This window comes from Babylonia areolata, chromosome 26 (genome assembly GCF_041734735.1).
Source record: "Babylonia areolata isolate BAREFJ2019XMU chromosome 26, ASM4173473v1, whole genome shotgun sequence".
Taxonomy (NCBI): domain Eukaryota; kingdom Metazoa; phylum Mollusca; class Gastropoda; order Neogastropoda; family Buccinidae; genus Babylonia; species Babylonia areolata.
Genome location: NC_134901.1, coordinates 12,233,123 through 12,252,404, shown reverse-complemented (window position 1 = coordinate 12,252,404; position 19,282 = coordinate 12,233,123). Strand labels below are relative to the sequence as shown.

Sequence of the window (19,282 nt, the reverse complement as noted above, 5' to 3'; positions counted from 1 at the left end):
ACCCCTGAGAAGGAGAGAAAATGAAAGTACATGCAGCTAGTTACCACCCCCTTACAGGTTACCTCCCCTGTGCATGCCTATAGAGCGCCCTCTTCTTCCGACAGCCATCTTCCATCCTGGTCCTGTGCTTTTCCAAATAAAGTCAGGGGGGTGAAACTGCATCGTGTTGATGTGCTCTTCTGGAGAGGAGAGTAGTCCAAATTTCATACAGAGAAGTCTGTTGTGAAGAAAAGTAATTCAGTACAGTACAATACAATGCAGTAAAAAAACAATGCATTGCAGTGCAGTGCAGTACAGTACGATATGATAACAATGCAATACAATACAGTAGGACAACACAAGATGATACAGCTTGATGAGAATGAATGATACATATATTTATCTAGTGCCTGTCCTGGGTCAGAGACTAAGCTCAAAGCACTTTACAAACATAGTCTTTTGCACAACAAGCTGCCTGCATGGGTAGAGCCGACTGACAGCTGCTATTGGGCGCTCATCATTCGTTTCCTGTGTCATTCAATCAGATTTCAGGCTCGCACGCATACACACTCAGACAGACAAGTGACATTTTATGTGTATGACCTTTTTTTTAATTTGATATGTTTTGATATGCATGTTTCCTGCATGTGATCAGGTGGTACCACGAGGGTCTGAGTCGCATGGCGGCAGAAGACATGTTGAAGAGGATCCACTATGATGGGGCTTACCTGGTGCGACACAGCAGTCAGGACCAGAGTGTGTACGCCATCTCCTTCAGGTGAGTGGTGGTCACTTCTTTCTTTTTCATCTGTCTTCTTCTTTCTTCTTCTTTTGAAAAAAAGTTGTATACATGTGTGCAGGTAAACATTCACACAGCAGATGTCATTCACTCTCGCAGGACTATCTCTGAACGAATTACTGTGTGATGGTAAACCCAAGTTTGGGGGCTGAGTGAAGTCCACATTCTGTTCACTTCACTCTTCTTTTGCATCCCCCAGTGGGATGCTGACTGGAAGAGTACAAACAAACAGGTTCACTTCACCCCCCTGTTTTATTTGACTAGTTTTTTTTTCAAATTGTTGTTGTTGTTGTTGCTGCAGAGCGGAGGGTAAGATCAAGCACTGTCGCATCAAGCTGGAGGGCAGGCTGTTCCAGATGGGCACCGCCCAGTTTGAGAGTCTGGTGGAGCTGGTGGCACACTACGAGAAGAACCCCCTGTACAGGAAGACCAGGCTGCGCTACGCTGTCAACATGCACATGGTGCAGCGCCTGGACATGGTGAGGAGGGAGGGGGGGTCAACATGCACATGGTGCAGTGTCTGGACAAGGGGGGAGGGGGGGGTCACATGCACATGGCACAAGGTTGTGTCTGTGACTCCTTTGAGTTAAAGTGACGGGACTGGAGGGATAAGGGGTGGGGGGGTAAGGAGAGGAGGGATAAGGGGTGGGGGGGGTAAGGAGAGGAGGGATAAGGGGGGGGGGGTAAGGAGAGGAGGGATAAGGGGGGGGGGGTAAGAAGAGGAGGGATAAGCGGGGGGGGGGGGGGTAGGGAGCGGAGGGATAAGGGGGGGGGAGAGGAGGTGTAAAGGGGGGGGGGTAAGGAGAGGAGGGATAAGGGGTAGGGGGTGGGGAGAGGAGGTATAAGGGGGTGGGGGTGAGGAGAGGAGGGATAAGGGGTGGATGGTGGGGAGAGGAGGTATAAGGGGGGGGGGGGTGAGGAGAGGAGGGAGGGGTGAGGAGAGGAGGGATAAGGGGTGGGGGGTAAGGAGAGGAGGGATAAGGGGTGGGGGGTAAGGAGAGGCGGGATAAGGGGTGGGGAGAGGAGGGATAAGGGGTGGGGGTTGAGGACAGGAGGGATAAGGGGATAAGGGGTGGGGAGAGGAGGGTTAAGGGGTGGGGTGAGGAGAATTAATGGGTGGGGGGGGGGTGGGGAGAGGAGGGATAAGGGGTGAGGAGAGGAGGGATAATGGGTAGGGGGTGAGGAGAAGAGGCAGTAAAGGGATGGATTGGTGGAGGGAAGCAGGGAAATATGTGTGTAATGTAATGGGAGAATAAGGTGGAGAGGGAGTTGGTGTGGCAGGTATGTTGATGTGCGTGTGTGTTTGTGTGTGTGAAGGGAAGGGAGAATGGCAGTGGACAAGATTGTAGTATGCATGTGAAAACCTCTGTGTGTACATGTATGTGTGTGTGTGGGAGGGGAGATGAGGGGGGGGGGGTCAGGCATGTGCGTGTGAGTGAGGGTGTGAATTATTCCCGTTATATTAATGAGGCATCTTGTGTGTGAATTGAATGGCATCCATTGCTTAATCATTGTACCTTTCTTTCTGGATGTAAACGAACACACTTTTCCTCAGGCTCCAGACGAAACTGGTATCTATGGTGCTCCAGACGTGTACATCAACCCTAATGACTTCACCACCAGGGTAAATACTATTTCCTTTTTTTTTTCTTTAGGCATTCATCCACTTCCTTCTCCTATTTTCAGTAGTATGTACTGGTGAACTGTCAGTACTGTGTGCTTTCTGATATGCATAAAGGAAATGCACAAAGAATAAAGTCACTAAAAATTCCACTTTTACAGACTAAACAACCACTTTGGCAAGTATAGATAGTCCAGACTTGAATCACTGAGAAAACGATTTAGGACTGAGAAGATGACATCATGATTGAAATGTTCAGTGGCGGAGAATGTATATATGAATGTATATATCTATTATTACCTTTGGAGATTTTTTTTCCATTTTAAATGGAAAAGCAAGATGAAGATAAGGTAATGTTAAAACTTTGATAGAACTTCTGTTATGATCATAAAAAGATTGAATGGCAATCAACTTGGGCTGCTTAGAGTGGAACTTACTCCGTTTCCAGTACACAAACTCTCAGTTCCACAAACACACAGTTAGGTGGTGAGCAAAATTTAAAAATATGGTTTGCATTAATATATAAGGACTGGCAACCCCACCCCATCCCCCCTTATCTCCCCCTACTCGCACCTCTTTACACTGCATTTTTTGGTTTTGTTCTTGTTTTTTCGAATCAGCAGAAATCGCCCATGAGCCGCCAAAGCTTTGCCTTTTGTTCTTACAACAACAACAACAAAAGTTATCTAGGTATACTCAGCACAGCTGTTTGTTATCAGTTTGTCTCTGCACAACATTCAGCGCATTATCAATATTTTATTATGTTACTGCATTATCATTTTCATTCTTATAAGTGTGTGCGTGTGTTTTGGGGGTTCCAGTTGCGAGTTAAAGCCCTACATGACTACAACGCAAACCGTGATGACGAGCTGTCGTTCTGTAAAGGGGCTATTATCACCAACGTCAGTCGTCAGGACGGAGGATGGTCAGTTACTGTTCTTATACTGATCTACTACTGTTCTCTTACTGTTCTGTTACTGTTAGTTACTGTTCACTGTCCTTACCGTTTTTTGGTCCAAGGTTTTACAGATTTGTCTCTTCTATGCATTTTTCTTTTCGATATATTTTTTTCTACCAATTTGAAAAAAAATATACATTGTTGGGAAAAAAATGACTTGTTAACATGTTTTTGCTTCTTTGCTCAAGCGGGCTTTTTTGTTTGTTTGTTTAGTTTTTGACATCACTCTTTTAGTTTGTGTGGTGTGTGTAATTGTTTCATTGCTCCAAGAGGATGTAAATGAAACAAACTTCTTGCCACTTTGATAGAAAAAAACAAATAAAACTGCACGCAGGAAAAAAATACAAAAAAATGGGTGGTGCTGTAGTGTAGCGATGTACTCTAATGGGGAGAACAGCCCAAATTTCACACAGAGAAATCTGTTGTGATAAAAAGAGAAATACAAATACAAAGATTCATGCTGCAGCAAAAAAAAAAACAAAAAAAAAAACAACAACAACAAAACCCCTCCCTATCCTCATACAACTCTTCAAAAACAAACACAGTGTAGCGTTGCGTCACGACTGTCCATAGGGGGTGCTTGTGTCTGTCCCTCCTCACCTCAGATTGATGCTGTGTGGTGTGATGTCTACAGGTGTCTGTCCCTCCTCACCTCAGATTGATGCTGTGTGGTGTGATGTCTACAGGTGTCTGTCCCTCCTCACCTCAGATTGATGCTGTGTGGTGTGATGTCTACAGGTGTCTGTCCCTCCTCACCTCAGATTGATGCTGTGTGGTGTGATGTCTACAGGTGTCTGTCCCTCCTCACCTCAGATTGATGCTGTGTGATGTGATGTCTACAGGTGTCTGTCCCTCCTCACCTCAGATTGATGCTGTGTGATGTCTACAGGTGTCTGTCCCTCCTCACCTCAGATTGATGCTGTGTGATGTGATGTCTACAGGTGTCTGTCCTCTTCACCTCAGATTGATGCTGTGTGATGTCTACAGGTGTCTGTCCCTCCTCACCTCAGATGCTGTGTGATGTCTACAGGTGTCTGTCCCTCTTCACCTCAGATTGATGCTGTGTGGTGTGATGTCTACAGGTGTCTGTCCCTCCTCACCTCAGATTGATGCTGTGTGGTGTGATGTCTACAGGTGTCTGTCCCTCCTCACCTCAGATTGATGCTGTGTGATGTGATGTCTACAGGTGTCTGTCCTTCCTCACCTCGAATTGATGCTGTGTTGTGTGATGTCTACAGGTGTCTGTCCCTCCTCACCTCAGATTGATGCTGTGTGATGTGATGTCTACAGGTGTCTGTCCCTCCTCACCTCAGATTGATGCTGTGTGATGTGATGCCTGCAGGTGGAGGGGGGACTATGGGGCCAAGAAGCAGCACTGGTTCCCGTCCAACTTTGTGGAGGAGGTGGAGACCCACAGCGACCCCAACAGTGAGGCCATGCCCCTGGGTTCCCTGCAACAAGGCTGCATCGATATCCAGGGATGCTTTGTGGGTAGGTGTGGTCAGGGGATGGGGTGGGGGGAGGGGAGGGGAGTTGGGGGGTGGAGGCTCCCTGCAACAAGGCTGTATCCACATCCAGGGATGCTTTGTGGGCCCAAGGGGCAGGGAGGATCTCTTGCGCCTTACATTGGCACACACTGGTGCTCACTAAAAACCCATGCGTGCTTGTGCATGTATGCATACACACAGACACACACTTGGACACACAGACATACACTTGGACACACAGACACACTCACACATGCATGCATGCACACACACATACACATACATAAAATCACATGCATGTTGCATATCTTTTGCGATACAATACTTTATTGTAATTGCATTCATTTTGTTTTGTTTTAATGTAGGTTACTGTTTCACACTTCTTTGTTACTGTTTTACACAAACCTGGGCTAGGCTCACAAGGTCTGTCTGATCAGCACATTGGGTTTGTGCTGAGATCAGACATCTGCTCCCTTTTTCTTTTCTTTTTTTATTCAGCTGATGCAGTGTAGCATGTATGGATCGTTCCACACTCTTTGGCACCTTGAAACTGAAAACTGATACACAGATGTGCATCGCATGCACGCATGTATGCACACACACATACACATGAAGACACACACAGACTCACAAACATGCACCTACACACACATTCCACATTGTACAGACCACAAGACAGTACTGTTTTTCCTCACTGTTTAGAATGCAGTACTAATGATGAGCTCACAAACAAAATACCGAGTGGGTAACAAAAAAATTAAATACATTAGACAATCATTAAAATGAAAGATTTTCGCGGAAGACAAATGTTTACAGTGCATTACTAATGATCTGCTCACAAACAACTTACAGAGAGGGTAACAAATAAGTAAATGCATTAGACAATCATAAAAATGAAAGATGCATAGAAGACAATTGTTTAGAATGCAATACTAATGATCAGCTGACAAACAACTTACAATAAGGATAACAAATAAGTAAATACATTAGACGATCATAAGAATGAAAGATGCATGGAAGACATGTTTGAACACAATACTAATGATGATGGAAAAAAGGAAGGTGGCAGAATGGTTAAGACACTCGTCTGCCAATACACAGTCCGTGAGGGTCTGAGTTTGAATCCTGTCTCGCCCCTTTTCAAGTTGGACTGGAAAATCTGTCTGAGTGTCTTGTCATTCGGATGAGACTATAAACCGAGGTCCCATGTGCAGCATACACAAGGTGCACTGAAAAAGAACCCATGGCAATGAGAATGTTGTCCTCTGGCAAATTTCTATAGACTAAATCCACACTGTGTACACATGATTGTGGTGGATTTTTTGGCTTTTTTCAATTGTTGACATGACGCTCCTTGTGCTTTCAGTTTGGCATAACACACCTTACACCCTCTCTGTGTTTTCCTGGTCTGCTGCTCCTTGGTGGGTGGAATGTTAGCAGGCCAGTGACTGCCTGGCCTCAGTCTCCCCATGTCTGCTTCTGTGTCTGGTAGATCTCCTCCTTATGCGTGTAAAGTGTTTTGGATTTCTGTAACAGACGATGCTGTCATAAGAAAAAAAGAAGAAAAGCTTTTGCATGTATTGCAAAAAAAAAAAAGGGGGAGCAAAAACAAACAAACCCAAATGCAAAATAAACACCAATAATATTACACAGCATATATATACACATAATAATTCAGGAGTGACAGTATAAATAACACACATGCACAGACACACCCATGCATAATGGACAGACACACCCATTGAATAGACACCCCCACACACAATTTAATAAGTTCACACACAGAAAATGATAATTTTACATTAATCTATACAAATTATTCATTAAAAATTGTAAAAATCAACATTATTTACACAAGAAATAGATTAGCAACAATAGCATATTGTAAACACACCTCCAGCAATTGATCAAAGAAGGGGCAAATCTTGTACAATGGGTTATGTCCATCTTGCCCTCTTGGAATGAAGTTGTTATTGTCATTCAAGTGAAAGAAGGCAAGAATTGAGCGAAAACACTCACGCTTCAGCTTGAGGCAAACTCAGTGTGCAGAGAAGGATCGGTTGACCAGTAGTCAGTGATTCTCAGGGTTTTTTTTATCAGTCCCATGTGTATGAGTATGGCAACAAAACGTGTCATCTTGCCGATTGTCACTGGCTTCCAAGTTCTAAAAATTGAACATGGTGTCAGTTGTCCTGTTGCTTGTTTTTGATCACATGTCTCCCTAGCATAGTGGTTTGTTTCTGTCTTGAACAGCTTGATGAGGTCTTTGTCATTGATCAGTCAGTAGAAGTCACAGGAGTGGGCGTGTCTGGAAAGTCAGTGAGAGTTCGAGGGTCCCAGTGAAAGGTGCAGCCAGTTGGAAGTCTGTCAGGTCTTTTACCTACTCATACATGTATTCTTGTTCCTCATCGTCAATATCTACAGTCATCAAGTCATCTTGTCTTGCAGTATGGCCGTCACTTGTGTCACTGTCAATTTCTGTCTCAGCGTCGTAGGGGTCAGTCAGCAAAGTTTCGTCGTCACTTTCAAAATCATCATCTGGTACTAACTGAATGCCATCAGAAAATTCGTTACCAGTGTCTAGAAGGTCACGTTCAATGTCTGATCCTTCTTCTGTCACAAGTTTGACCACCTCACGCAGAGAGTACATTCGCCGTGCCACCATCTTTGTTGTGTAAAAGTCGACCTTCGACCCGGTCAAGAAAGATCGAGAAAAAAGCCTTTCACATGATTACCGGTCAAAGGGAAAGAATTCATGTTTTCCAAAACTGGTCTCTCCAGAAGCCTGTGTAGTTTCTCTTTAAGTGAACACTGCTGAGTGTATGAACAAAAATTTGGAGTTCCGTCGGATCTTACGCTTCGACACATTGTTCTGAGCGGGCAGAGCACCGGAGCTGAAGCTCTGATGCATCTCCAATGAGTTAATCACATTCATTTATACTGCTGGTCCGGCATGTGCCTAGCAGATGTGGTGTAGCATATACATGGATTTGTCCTAAGCAGCAACCCATCCTTGAGAAACTGAAACTAATTAAAAAAAAAATTCTTTCAGAGCCATTGGCGCCGCGTGGGGACAAGGCTGCATTCCGCATCAGCACCCGGCACCAGTCGCTGCCCATCGACTGCCTGGTGGACAGTGACGAAGACATGAGGGACTGGCTGGACAAGATCACCGAGTCTTCCTCCATGGCTGTGCAGAGGGTGAGGGATGACCTGTCATGATGATGACGATGGTGATGATGGTGATGGTGATGATGATTTATTATGCTTACAGACTTCTGACAATGTGGGCTGTCTGTGGTAGTGCACAGGGTGAGGGCTGACCTGTCATGATACTGATGGTGATGATGGTGATTATGGTGATTATGGTGATGATACTCATGGTGATGGTGATGATAGTGATGGCGATAATGATGATGGTGATGATGATGGTGGTGATAATGATGATACTGATGGTGATGGTGATGATACTGATAGTGATGATGGTGATGATGATGATGATGATGATACAGTGCTGACAACTCTTCAAAAAGTGGTTGTGCAGAGGGAGAGGGAGAGTAGACATGATGATGATGGTGATGATGATGATGATGATGTTAATGCAATGCTGACAACTCTTCAAAAAGTGGTTGTGCAGAGGGAGAGGGAGGATAGACATGATGATGATGATGATGGTGATGGTGATAATGATGATGATGATACATATATAGTGCTTACACTCTCCATATAGTGGGCTGTCCATGGTAGTGAGGAGGGAGAGGGAGGGAGCAATCATGATGAGTAGTGTATAGTACTGAATGGTGCAAACTACCCACATTGTCGGCTGTCCATAGTTATTCAGAGGGTAAGGGAGGAAGTAGTGGACATGATAATATTGATAATTATGATAATTCTATATATAAAAAAGTTAGAAAGGTAATAATGATAATGATGATGTTAGCAATAATAATGATGAATTTTGTGTACACAAAAATATATGTATAATGTCAAGTACATAATGGCACACCAGAGCAGATAGAAGACTGACAAGGAGGGAAAATGTATGTCTGTATGTGTGCATGTATACACACAGCAAGGCTATACATATAGCAAATGTGTATCATGACATCAAGAAAGCACAAAAAGTGCTTCACACACACACACACACACACACACACACACTGGTCTGTACAGAGGGTAATTGTGTATGCTTGTGTGTGTGTGTATTTATGTGTGCTTGTGTGTGTGTGTATTCATGTGTGTTTGTGTGTCTATGCGCAGACATCAGAGCAGAAGATGTTGGAGAGAACTATGCGCATCGCGAGAGAGTTTTCCGACCTCATTGTCTACTGCCAGGCTGTGCCTTTTAATGCTGACAGTACGTATATCCTCTCTCTCTCTCTCTCTCTCTGTGTTCTGTGTTATGGATGAACACATATCGCAACACCCTCGCTCAGTTTAGGATGGGAGTATCACAAATTAATGTTCACAAATACCGTTATTCAAGGAATCAAGAAAACTGGAATTGTCCATTTTGTAGTAACTCACTTGAAACCAAAAATTCACTTCACTTTTGAGTGCCCTAAGTATGAAGACTTAAGATCTAAGTATTTACAGAATATTGTCAATTTCGAAATTCATCATCTGGAATTTGTGAAAGTTCCAGAAGAGAATATTTTGGTTTTTGCGAAGTTTCTTTTCTATGCCTTTAAGCTTAGATCCCAGATCTTGAATGCAGTCCAAAATATACAAATGTAATTTTTTTCCTCATGTAATTATACAATATATCTGTCGACTGTGAATCCCCATTGAAAGGGGCTGTGGCCTATTCAATAAACTAGTGTCAGTGTCAGTGTCTCTGTTCAGAAAGTCATACACATTAATAGATGCATGTTTATTGTTTATGTGTCATTGACGCCATGTTTTCATGTATGTATGAATGTATGTATATTCATGCTTGTGTGTGGGTTTGTGGGTGCGCACATCATTTGATGATCAGGAATGTGTAGATGTTTATGCGTATGCATGTATATACATTTGTGTTTGGGCCTTGTCTGTTTCACTAGTTGAATTTGTCTTCTCTTGATAATTTCTCATTGCTTTCTCAGTTTCTGTGCATGTTTTTGCTTATTCCACTTCCCTCATGAAATAAAAATGGTTTATTCATTCACAGGTGGTCAGTGTGAATGTCAACAGTACAGCCAGTGCATTTGGTGTCACTGTTTTGTCGTGTCAGGCTGATACATTTCTGAAAAGTATTTTGAATGCTCTTTTACAGTCACATCAGAAGAGTCTGTTTGTTTGTTTTTCTTACCTTGTATGGACAATAAACAAGAATTTTACCAAACTATAAAGCTTGGTTATGTATGTCTTCGAACTATTTATCTGCTCCTTAAAAAATCTGCTGAAATAGTGAAAAGTACAGTGTATTTCTTTGACATGGTGTAGAATGTTTCCTTTATTCAGAATCAAAAGTTTGATCATACTTGAAGATTTGATGGTTTCTCGCCGCTTTCCTTTGCTGAAAAACCATGAAAAAATACATGTAGGTTCAAACTTTCAATTCTGATGAAAGGGAACTTTTCTAATGTTTGTAATAGTATCAGACAATTAAAAAAAAAAGTTTCTTCTACATCTCTGTTTACATTTGTTTCTGTTGATACATTCAGATTCATTTGCATTTAAACATGATCATTTATGTTTGAGATTGCATCCAGAGATAAAATGCTTGTTGGTGTACAACATTGAAATATATCCAAAAATGCGTAAGAGTGAGTGTTTTGTGTCGTGCACTTTTGACACAGTGAGATTTCTTTTTTTTTTTTTTAATTGATTTTATTTTATTTTGTTTGTTTGTTTTTACTCCAACAGAAGTGCCTGGTCCTTTCTATGAGATGTCCTCTTTCCCAGAGACGAAAGCAGAGAAGTTTGTGAACAAGCACAAGGCCAGGTTTTTCTTGAAATATCCTTTGAAGTGTTCTTGGTAACTCAGTGTTTTGTAGCTTCACTGTTTGTCCACATGTTCTCTTGTGGTGAGGTGTATGTACTTTTGTTTGTCTTCACACTTACAAATTGGATATGTGTTGGGAAGGGGGGTTGGGGGGGGGGTGAGGCAGTGGTGAGGTGTAATTATAATTGTGTGCCTGTCAGAGTGGATTTCTTATCAATTTTGACACTTTTGTTGCCATGGGTTCTTTTTCAATGTGCCAAGAGCATGCTGCACACTTGACCTCTGTTGATCATCTTTGAGCATCTTATTCCACTTGACCTCTGTTGATATCTTTGAGCATCTTATTCCACTTGACCTCTGTTGATATCTTTGAGCATCTTATTCCACTTGACCTCTGTTGATCCTCTTTGAACATCCTATTCCACTTGACCTCTGTTGATCATCTTTGAGCATCTTATTCCACTTGACCTCTGTTGATCATCTTTGAGCATCTTATTCCACTTGACCTCTGTTGATCATCTTTGAGCATCTTATTCCACTTGACCTCTGTTGATCATCTTTGAACATCTTATTCCACTTGACCTCTGTTGATCATCTTTGAACATCTTATTCCACTTGACCTCTGTTGATATCTTAGAGCATCTTATTCCACTTGACCTCTCTTGATCATCTTTGAGCATCTTATTCCACTTGACCTCTGTTGATCATCTGTGAGCATCTTATTCCACTTGACCTCTGTTGATATTTTAGAGCATCTTATTCCACTTGACCTCTGTTGATCATCTTTGAGCATCTTATTCCACTTGACCTCTGTTGATATCTTTGAGCATCTTATTCCACTTGACCTCTGTTGATCCTCTTTGAACATCCTATTCCACTTGACCTCTGTTGATCATCTTTGAGCATCTTATTCCACTTGACCTCTGTTGATCCTCTTTGAACATCCTATTCCACTTGACCTCTGTTGATCATCTTTGAGCATCTTATTCCACTTGACCTCTGTTGATCATCTTTGAGCATCTTATTTGTTCTGCCACCTTCCTCTGTGACTGCTGAAGCTGTGTGAGGTGAGAAGTGTGGGGTGAGTCTGAGTTGCTGTGACTACTTTTTGTATACTCCACAATGGTGCAATAATTATGTGGAGTGATAGCCTAGAGGTAACGCGTCCACCTAGGAAACGAGAGAATCTGAGCGCGCTGGTTCGAATCACAGCTTAGCCGCCGATATTTTCTCTCCCTCCATTAGACCTTGAGTGGTGGTCTGGACGCTAGTCATTCGGATGAGACGATAAACTGAGGTCCCATGTGCAGCATGCACTTAGCACACGTAAAAGAACCCACGGCAACAAAAGGATTGTTCCTGGCAAAATTCTGTAGAAAAATCCACTTCGATAGGAAAAGCAAATAAAACCGCACACAGGAAAAAATACAAAAAAATGGGTGGCGCTGTAGTGTAGCGACGTGCTCTCCCTGGGGAGAGCAGCCCGAATTTCACACAGAGAAATCTGTCGTGATAAAAAGAAATACAAATACAAATAATTGATTTTGCTGATGAAAAATAAGGCAGCTGAAGAGGCATGAGTTCAGGGGACAGCCATTCACTGACCAGCAGCATGCACGGGGCTTTAAAAAAAAAAAAAAAGTGTTACTTTACGCTTCGTGGTGTGCGTGGGGGCAAAACAACTTATTCACAAGTTTCTTTAACCTTGGGCGCACGTACCACCGCACTCAGCTGAGCCGAGTGTACCCGAAAGGCCAGCGTGTGGACTCATCCAACTACGACCCAGTGCCTCTGTGGAACTGCGGCTCTCAGATGTTGGCGCTGAACTACCAGACCCCTGACCGCCCAATGCAGCTCAACCAGGGCCGCTTCTTGGCCAACGGAAGGTGACGTGTCTGTGTCTGTGTGTGTCTATGTGTGTGTGTGTGTCCCAGGATTGGGGACATTTTTTTATCAAACATTTTTATTCAGATTTTACATTATGACTGACATACAGACAAAGATTAAAAGTAGACTAAACATAATTCAGAGAAGAAGAAAAAGAAACAGAGCAGCTACTGGGTAAAACTTAAATTTGAATAAGAAAACTCAAATCAAGACAAAAAAAAGCACAACAACCACAATAACACAACGGGAAGGGAAAAAAAAGAAGGAAGAAATGCTGGCCAGTGTAGATATCTCAAAATTAGATATGTAAACTACTGGATGCAATTATAAAGCCAACCACACTACAGTAAAACATTCAAGGCCTTGCTCTCAGTTGGGACATTTTTGTTTTGTACATTTTGGCGACAGTGAAGAGTGACGATAGAGGTGATGACGATACTACTATGGAAAATCCATTTAGTTTTGGGACTACTTAAACAAGGCTGTTCTCTCATGGTATGTCCTGGCATCAACCAGATTGTGAGGAATACAGACACCTTGCAGTGTTGGTCAAGAAACTTAAGCAACACTGCCAAAGACATATCTGTAAGTGTGGCATGGATGACTGTTGACTGTGTGGTCCAGCAGAGCACTCAGCTCTGGGTAGGAGCCAGTAGCACACTCAGCTCTGGGTAGGAACCAGTAGCACACAGCTCTGGGTAGGAGGCAGTAGCACACTCAGCTCTGGGTAGGAGCCAGTAGCACGGTCAGCTCTGGGTAGGAGGCAGTAGCACACTCAGCTCTGGGTAGGAGCCAGTAGCACACTCAGCTCTGGGTAGGAGCCAGTAGCACACTCAGCTCTGGGTAGGAGGCAGTAGCACACTCAGCTCTGGGTAGGAGCCAGTAGCACACTCAGCTCTGGGTAGGAGGCAGTAGCACACAGCTCTGGGTAGGAGGCAGTAGCACACAGCTCTGGGTAGGAGCCAGTAGCACGGTCAGCTCTGGGTAGGAGGCAGTAGCACGGTCAGCTTTGGGTAGGAGGCAGTAGCACACAGCTCTGGGTAGGAGGCAGTAGCACGGTCAGCTCTGGGTAGGAGGCAGTAGCACACAGCTCTGGGTAGGAGGCAGTAGCACGGTCAGCTCTGGGTAGGAGGCAGTAGCACAGACAGCTCTGGGTAGGAGGCAGTAGCACACAGCTCTGGGTAGGAGCCAGTAGCACACTCAGCTCTGGGTAGGAGCCAGTAGCACACTCAGCTCTGGGTAGGAGCCAGTAGCACACTCACCTCTGGGTAGGAGCCAGTAGCACTCTCAGCTCTGGGTAGGAGCCAGCGACGGGCTGAAAAAAACCCAAAACCCAACACATTTGGGATTGAAACTTTTGCCTTGGGATATTTTTGTTTTGTATATTTTCATGATAATGAAGAATGATAATATAAATTGTATGACGATGTTGTTATGGTTGCTCCTTGATGAGGCTGTACTCTGAAAGTAGTATTATTGTCGCATCGTGTGTGTGTGTTTGAGTGAATGCATGTGAGTGTTTGCGTGTGCACGCGCACGCGCGCGTGTGTGTGTGTGTGTATGAGCATTCGTGTTAGTGTGAGTGTTTGCATGCATGCATGCAAACTTGATGTAGACACTTGTGTATGCGTGTGTGTGAGTGCGGTATGTGTGCATAGGAGTGTACATGTTTGTATGAGTGTGTGCATGTGAGCAATCGTGCTTGACGTGTGCATGCATGTGTGTGTGTGTGTGTGTGTTTGTGTGTGAGAAAATGTGGAGTGTGTGTGTGTGTGTGTGAGTGTGTGTGTGTGTGAGTGCCTGCATGTATGCATGGGTGCTTGACGTGTGCACGCATGTGTGTGTGTGTGTGTGTGTGTGTGTGTGTGTGTGCCTCTACACACTCCAGCATGCTGTCTACTGTTGCAGGTGTGGCTATGTGTGTGTGTGTGTGTGTGTGTGCCTCTGTGTGTGCCTCTGTGTGTGTGTGTGTGTGCACCTCTACACACACCAGTATGCTGTCTACTGTTGCAGGTGTGGCTGTGTGTGTGTGTGTGTGTGTGTGTGTGTGTGTGTGTGCACCTCTACACACACCAGTATGCTGTCTACTGTTGCAGGTGTGGCAATGTGTGTGTGTGTGTGTGTGTGTGTGTGTGTGTGTGTGTGCACCTCTACACACACCACTATGTTATCTACTGTTGCAGGTGTGGCTCTGTGTGTGTGTGTGTGTGTGTGCACCTTTACACACACCAGTATGCTGTCTACTGTCGCAGGTGTGGCTGTGTGTGTGTGTGTGTGTGTGTGTGTGTGTGTGTGTGTGTGTGTGCACCTCTACACACACCAGTATGCTGTCTACTGTTGCAGGTGTGGCTGTGTGTGTGTGTGTGTGTGTGTGTGTGTGTGTGTGTGTGTGTGTGTGTGTGTGTGTGTGTGTGTGTGTGTGTGTGCGTGCACCTCTACACACACCAGTATGCTGTCTACTGTTGCAGGTGTGGCTATGTGCTGAAGCCGGCCATCATGAACCATGACGCCTTCAGCCCCTATGAGAAGAAGTTTCTGGCTCAGCTGGGGGTGGAGCCCCTCACCCTCACCATCACAGTGAGTTGGTCCCCCCAACTGTTTGTCAGAAAACTTTTTAATGATCATCATACATCTCTATCTGAGGGTCCTGGGTTTGAATCTCAGTAATGGCGCCTGGTGTGTAAAGGGTGGACATTTTTCCAATCTCCTTGGTCAACACATGTGCAGATTTGCTTGTGCCTGAACCCCATTTGTATGTATACACACCCAGTAGATCAAATATGCATGTTAAAGATCCTGTAATCCCTGTCAGTGTTTGGTGGGTTATGGAAAAAAAGAACATACCCACCATGCACACCCCCGAAAAAGGAGTGTGGCTGCCTACATGGTGGGGTAAATAAACAAAACGGTCATACATGTAAAATGTTACACATCTGTCTGTGTGTATGTGTACTTACTGAAATCTGATTGAATGACACAGGAAACGAATGATGAGCGCCAAATGGCAGCTGTCAGTCGGCTCTACCTAGGTAGGCAGCCTGTTGTGCAAATGACCCCAAGGCTGTAAAGCGCTTAGAACTTGCTCTCCAACCAAGGATAGGAGCTATATAAGTATCCGTAACCATCATATCACTTATCCCAACATTGTGCGCTCTTGTAGGGATACCAGGGGACTCTGTCAATGTAAACAGCATTCCCTTTGTCTGGAAATTGAGACTGAGGAATTTCCTTCTTTCTGTTTTTTTTTGTTTTGTTTTTTTGTTTTTGGCCTCTTCCTTTTCCTTCTGCCTTCTCTTCCTTTCTTATTTTCTGTCTCGCTGCTTCCTTCTCCAGAATCTTTTGCTTTTTGTTGTTTTTTATTAGAAGGCCTTGACACTATTTTTGATCATATTTTTTTACTTGGTAATTCGGCAATCTGACTTTGTTGTATTATTTTTTGCACCAAGGATAAGTAAGATGCCTGCAAACAAATTTTGGTTTTGTATGCCAATATTTTTTTTTCTCCCGTGATATATAATTCATTTTATAATGTATAATTATGTTTATGTTCAGGTCATGTTTTTGTTTTTTTTAACTTCTGATGAAAAATGTATGACCTTTTGATTTGGATTTATAAAATGGTCAGACGTTAAGTAGGTGTTGATTTTATTTTCATGCACTGCATTTCAGATTAATAAATGGCTTTATTTTTTTAATTGTATACACATCACATTAACCGGACAAAGAAATGATTTCTTGTTGCTTGAAATGTTGAAATGTGTTTTGGGGGGGGGGGGGGGGGGGGGGTTGGGGTTGTTTTTTTTTGTTTTTTTTGTGTGTTTTTTGGTTGCTTTTTTGTGGGGGGTTATGTGCATTTTTCTGTTCAGTAACTTTCTTTATTTAATGACCTATTGAATAAATGGAAATGATTAATGTGGCCATTTAAAGTTGAGAGAATGGAAAGAATGGTTGGTAGATACTGTTGAGAGAATGGAAAGAATGGTTGGTAGATACTGTTGAGAGAATGGAAAGAATGGTTGGTAGATGCTGTTGAGAAAAAGAATAGTTGGTAGGTACTGTTGAGAGAATGGAAAGAATTGTTGGTAGATACTGTTGAGAGAATGAAGGGAATTGTTGGTAGATACTGTTGAGAGAATGAAGGGAATGGTTGGTAGATACTGTTGAGAGAATGGAAAGAATGGTTGGTAGATACTGTTGAGAGAATGGAAAGATTGGTAGGTAGATACTTTTGAGAGAAAGAATGGTTGGTAGATACTGTTGAGAGAAAGAATGGTTGGTAGATACTGTTGAGAGATACTGTTGAAAGAATGAAGAGAATGGTTGGTAGATGCTGTTGAGAGAATGGAAAGATTGGTTGGTAGAAACTGTTGAGAAAAAGAGTAGTTGGTAGATACTGTTGAGAGAATGGTTGGTAGATACTATTGAGAGAAAGAATAGTTGGTAGATACTGTTGAGAGAATGGAAAGAATGGTTGGTAGATACTGTTGAGAGAATGGAAAGAATGGTTGGTAGATACTTTTGAGAGAAAGAATGGTTGGTGGATACTGTTGAAAGAATGGTTGGTAGATACTGTTGAGAGAATGGAAAGATTGGTAGGTAGATACTTTTGAGAGAAAGAATGGTTGGTAGATACTGTTGAGAGAATGAAGAGAATGGTTGGTAGATGCTGTTGAGAGAATGGAAAGAATGGTTGGTAGATACTGTTGAGAGAAAGAATAGTTGGTAGATACTGTTGAGAGAATGAAAGAATGGTTGGTAGATACTGTTGAGAGAATGAAAGAATGGTTGGTAGATACTGTTGAGAGAATGGAAAAAATGGTTGGTAGATACTGTTGAGAGAATGAAGAGAATGGTTGGTAGATACTGTTGAGAGAATGAAGAGAATAGTTGGTAGATACTGTTGATAGAATGGAAAGAATGGTTGGTAGATACTGTTGAGAGAAAGAATGGTTGGTAGATACTGTTGAGAGAATGGAAAGAATGGTTGGTAGATACTGTTGAGAGAATGGAAAGAATGGTTGGTAGATACTGTTGAGAGAAAGAATGGTTGGTAGATACTGTTGAGAGAATGGAAAGAATGGTTGGTAGATACTGTTGAGAGAAAGAATGGTTGGTAGATACTGTTGAGAGAATGGAAAGAATGGTTGGTAGATACTGTTGAGAGAATGGAAAGAATGGTTGGTAGATACTGTTGAGAGAATGAATGGTTGGTAGATACTGTTGAGAGAATGGAAATAATTAGAAAGAATGGTTGGTAGATACTGTTGAGAGAATGGTTGGTAGATACTGTTGAGAGAATGGAAAGATTGGTAGGTAGATACTTTTGAGAGAAAGAATGGTTGGTAGATACTGTTGAGAGAATGAAGAGAATGGTTGGTAGATGCTGTTGAGAGAATGGAAAGAATGGTTGGTAGATACTGTTGAGAGAAAGAATAGTTGGTAGATACTGTTGAGAGAATGAAAGAATGGTTGGTAGATACTGTTGAGAGAATGAAAGAATGGTTGGTAGATACTGTTGAGAGAATGAATGGTTGGTAGATACTGTTGAGAGAATGGAAATAATTAGAAAGAATGGTTGGTAGATACTGTTGAGAGAATGGAAAGAATGGTTGGTAGATACTGTTGAGAGAATGGAAAGAATGGTTGGTAGATACTGTTGAGAGAAAGAATGGTTGGTAGATACTGTTGAGAGAATGGAAAGAATGGTTGGTAGATACTGTTGAGAGAAAGAATGGTTGGTAGATACTGTTGAGAGAATGGAAAGAATGGTTGGTAGATACTGTTGAGAGAATGGAAAGAATGGTTGGTAGATACTGTTGAGAGAATGAATGGTTGGTAGATACTGTTGAGAGAATGGAAATAATTAGAAAGAATGGTTGGTAGATACTGTTGAGAGAATGGTTGGTAGATACTGTTGAGAGAAAGAATAGTTGGTAGATACTGTTGAGAGAATGAAAAGAATGGTTGGTAGATACTGTTGAGAGAAAGAATGGTTGGTAGATACTGTTGAAAGAATGGAAAGAATGGTTGGTAGATACTGTTGAGAGAATGGAAAGAATGGTTGGTAAATACTGTTGAGAAAAGGAATAGTTGGTAGATACTGTTGAGAGAATGGTTGGTAGATATTGTTGAGAGAAAGAATAGTTGGTAGATACTGTTGAGAGAATGAAGAGAATGGTTGGTAGATACTGTTGAGAGAATGGAAAGATTGGTTGTTAGAAACTGTTGAGAGAATGGATGGTTGGTAGATACTGTTGAGAGAATGGTTGGTTGGTAGATACTGGGGGCACGCCACCTGGTGAAGTGTGGCCGCGGCATCGCCAGCCCCTTTGTGGAGGTGGAGGTGACAGGCATGGAGTGTGACAAGCAGAAGTTCAAGACGGGCACACGAGGTAAGGGGGTAAGGAGGGCTTAGGGTCAGTTACTCCATTGTATGTTCAGAACGTTACTGTTGTTTAGCACAGTCAGTTACACCATTGATATGTACACAGAAAGGTACTGTTGTTTAGCACAGTCAGTTACACCATTGATATGTACACAGAAAGTTACTGTTGTTTAGCACAGTCACTTACACCATTGATATGTACACAGAAAGTTGCTGTTGTTTAGCACAGTCAGTTAC

At 42.8% G+C, this 19,282-nt stretch overlaps 1 protein-coding gene across 1 annotated transcript in view; it reads left to right on the top strand.

The window, feature by feature from the left end:
- Positions 1–19,282, top strand: part of LOC143300602 (1-phosphatidylinositol 4,5-bisphosphate phosphodiesterase gamma-1-like) — a 69,984-nt gene that overhangs the window by 39,108 nt on the left and 11,594 nt on the right. Inside the window, exons 18-28 of the mRNA XM_076614383.1 lie at positions 635–757; positions 1,080–1,257; positions 2,334–2,402; positions 3,221–3,324; positions 4,700–4,848; positions 7,897–8,045; positions 9,105–9,201; positions 10,695–10,785; positions 12,489–12,659; positions 15,129–15,237; positions 18,938–19,052. Of these exons, the coding sequence (XP_076470498.1) occupies positions 635–757; positions 1,080–1,257; positions 2,334–2,402; positions 3,221–3,324; positions 4,700–4,848; positions 7,897–8,045; positions 9,105–9,201; positions 10,695–10,785; positions 12,489–12,659; positions 15,129–15,237; positions 18,938–19,052 (1,355 nt within the window). The remainder of the gene's footprint in view (positions 1–634; positions 758–1,079; positions 1,258–2,333; positions 2,403–3,220; positions 3,325–4,699; positions 4,849–7,896; positions 8,046–9,104; positions 9,202–10,694; positions 10,786–12,488; positions 12,660–15,128; positions 15,238–18,937; positions 19,053–19,282) is intronic.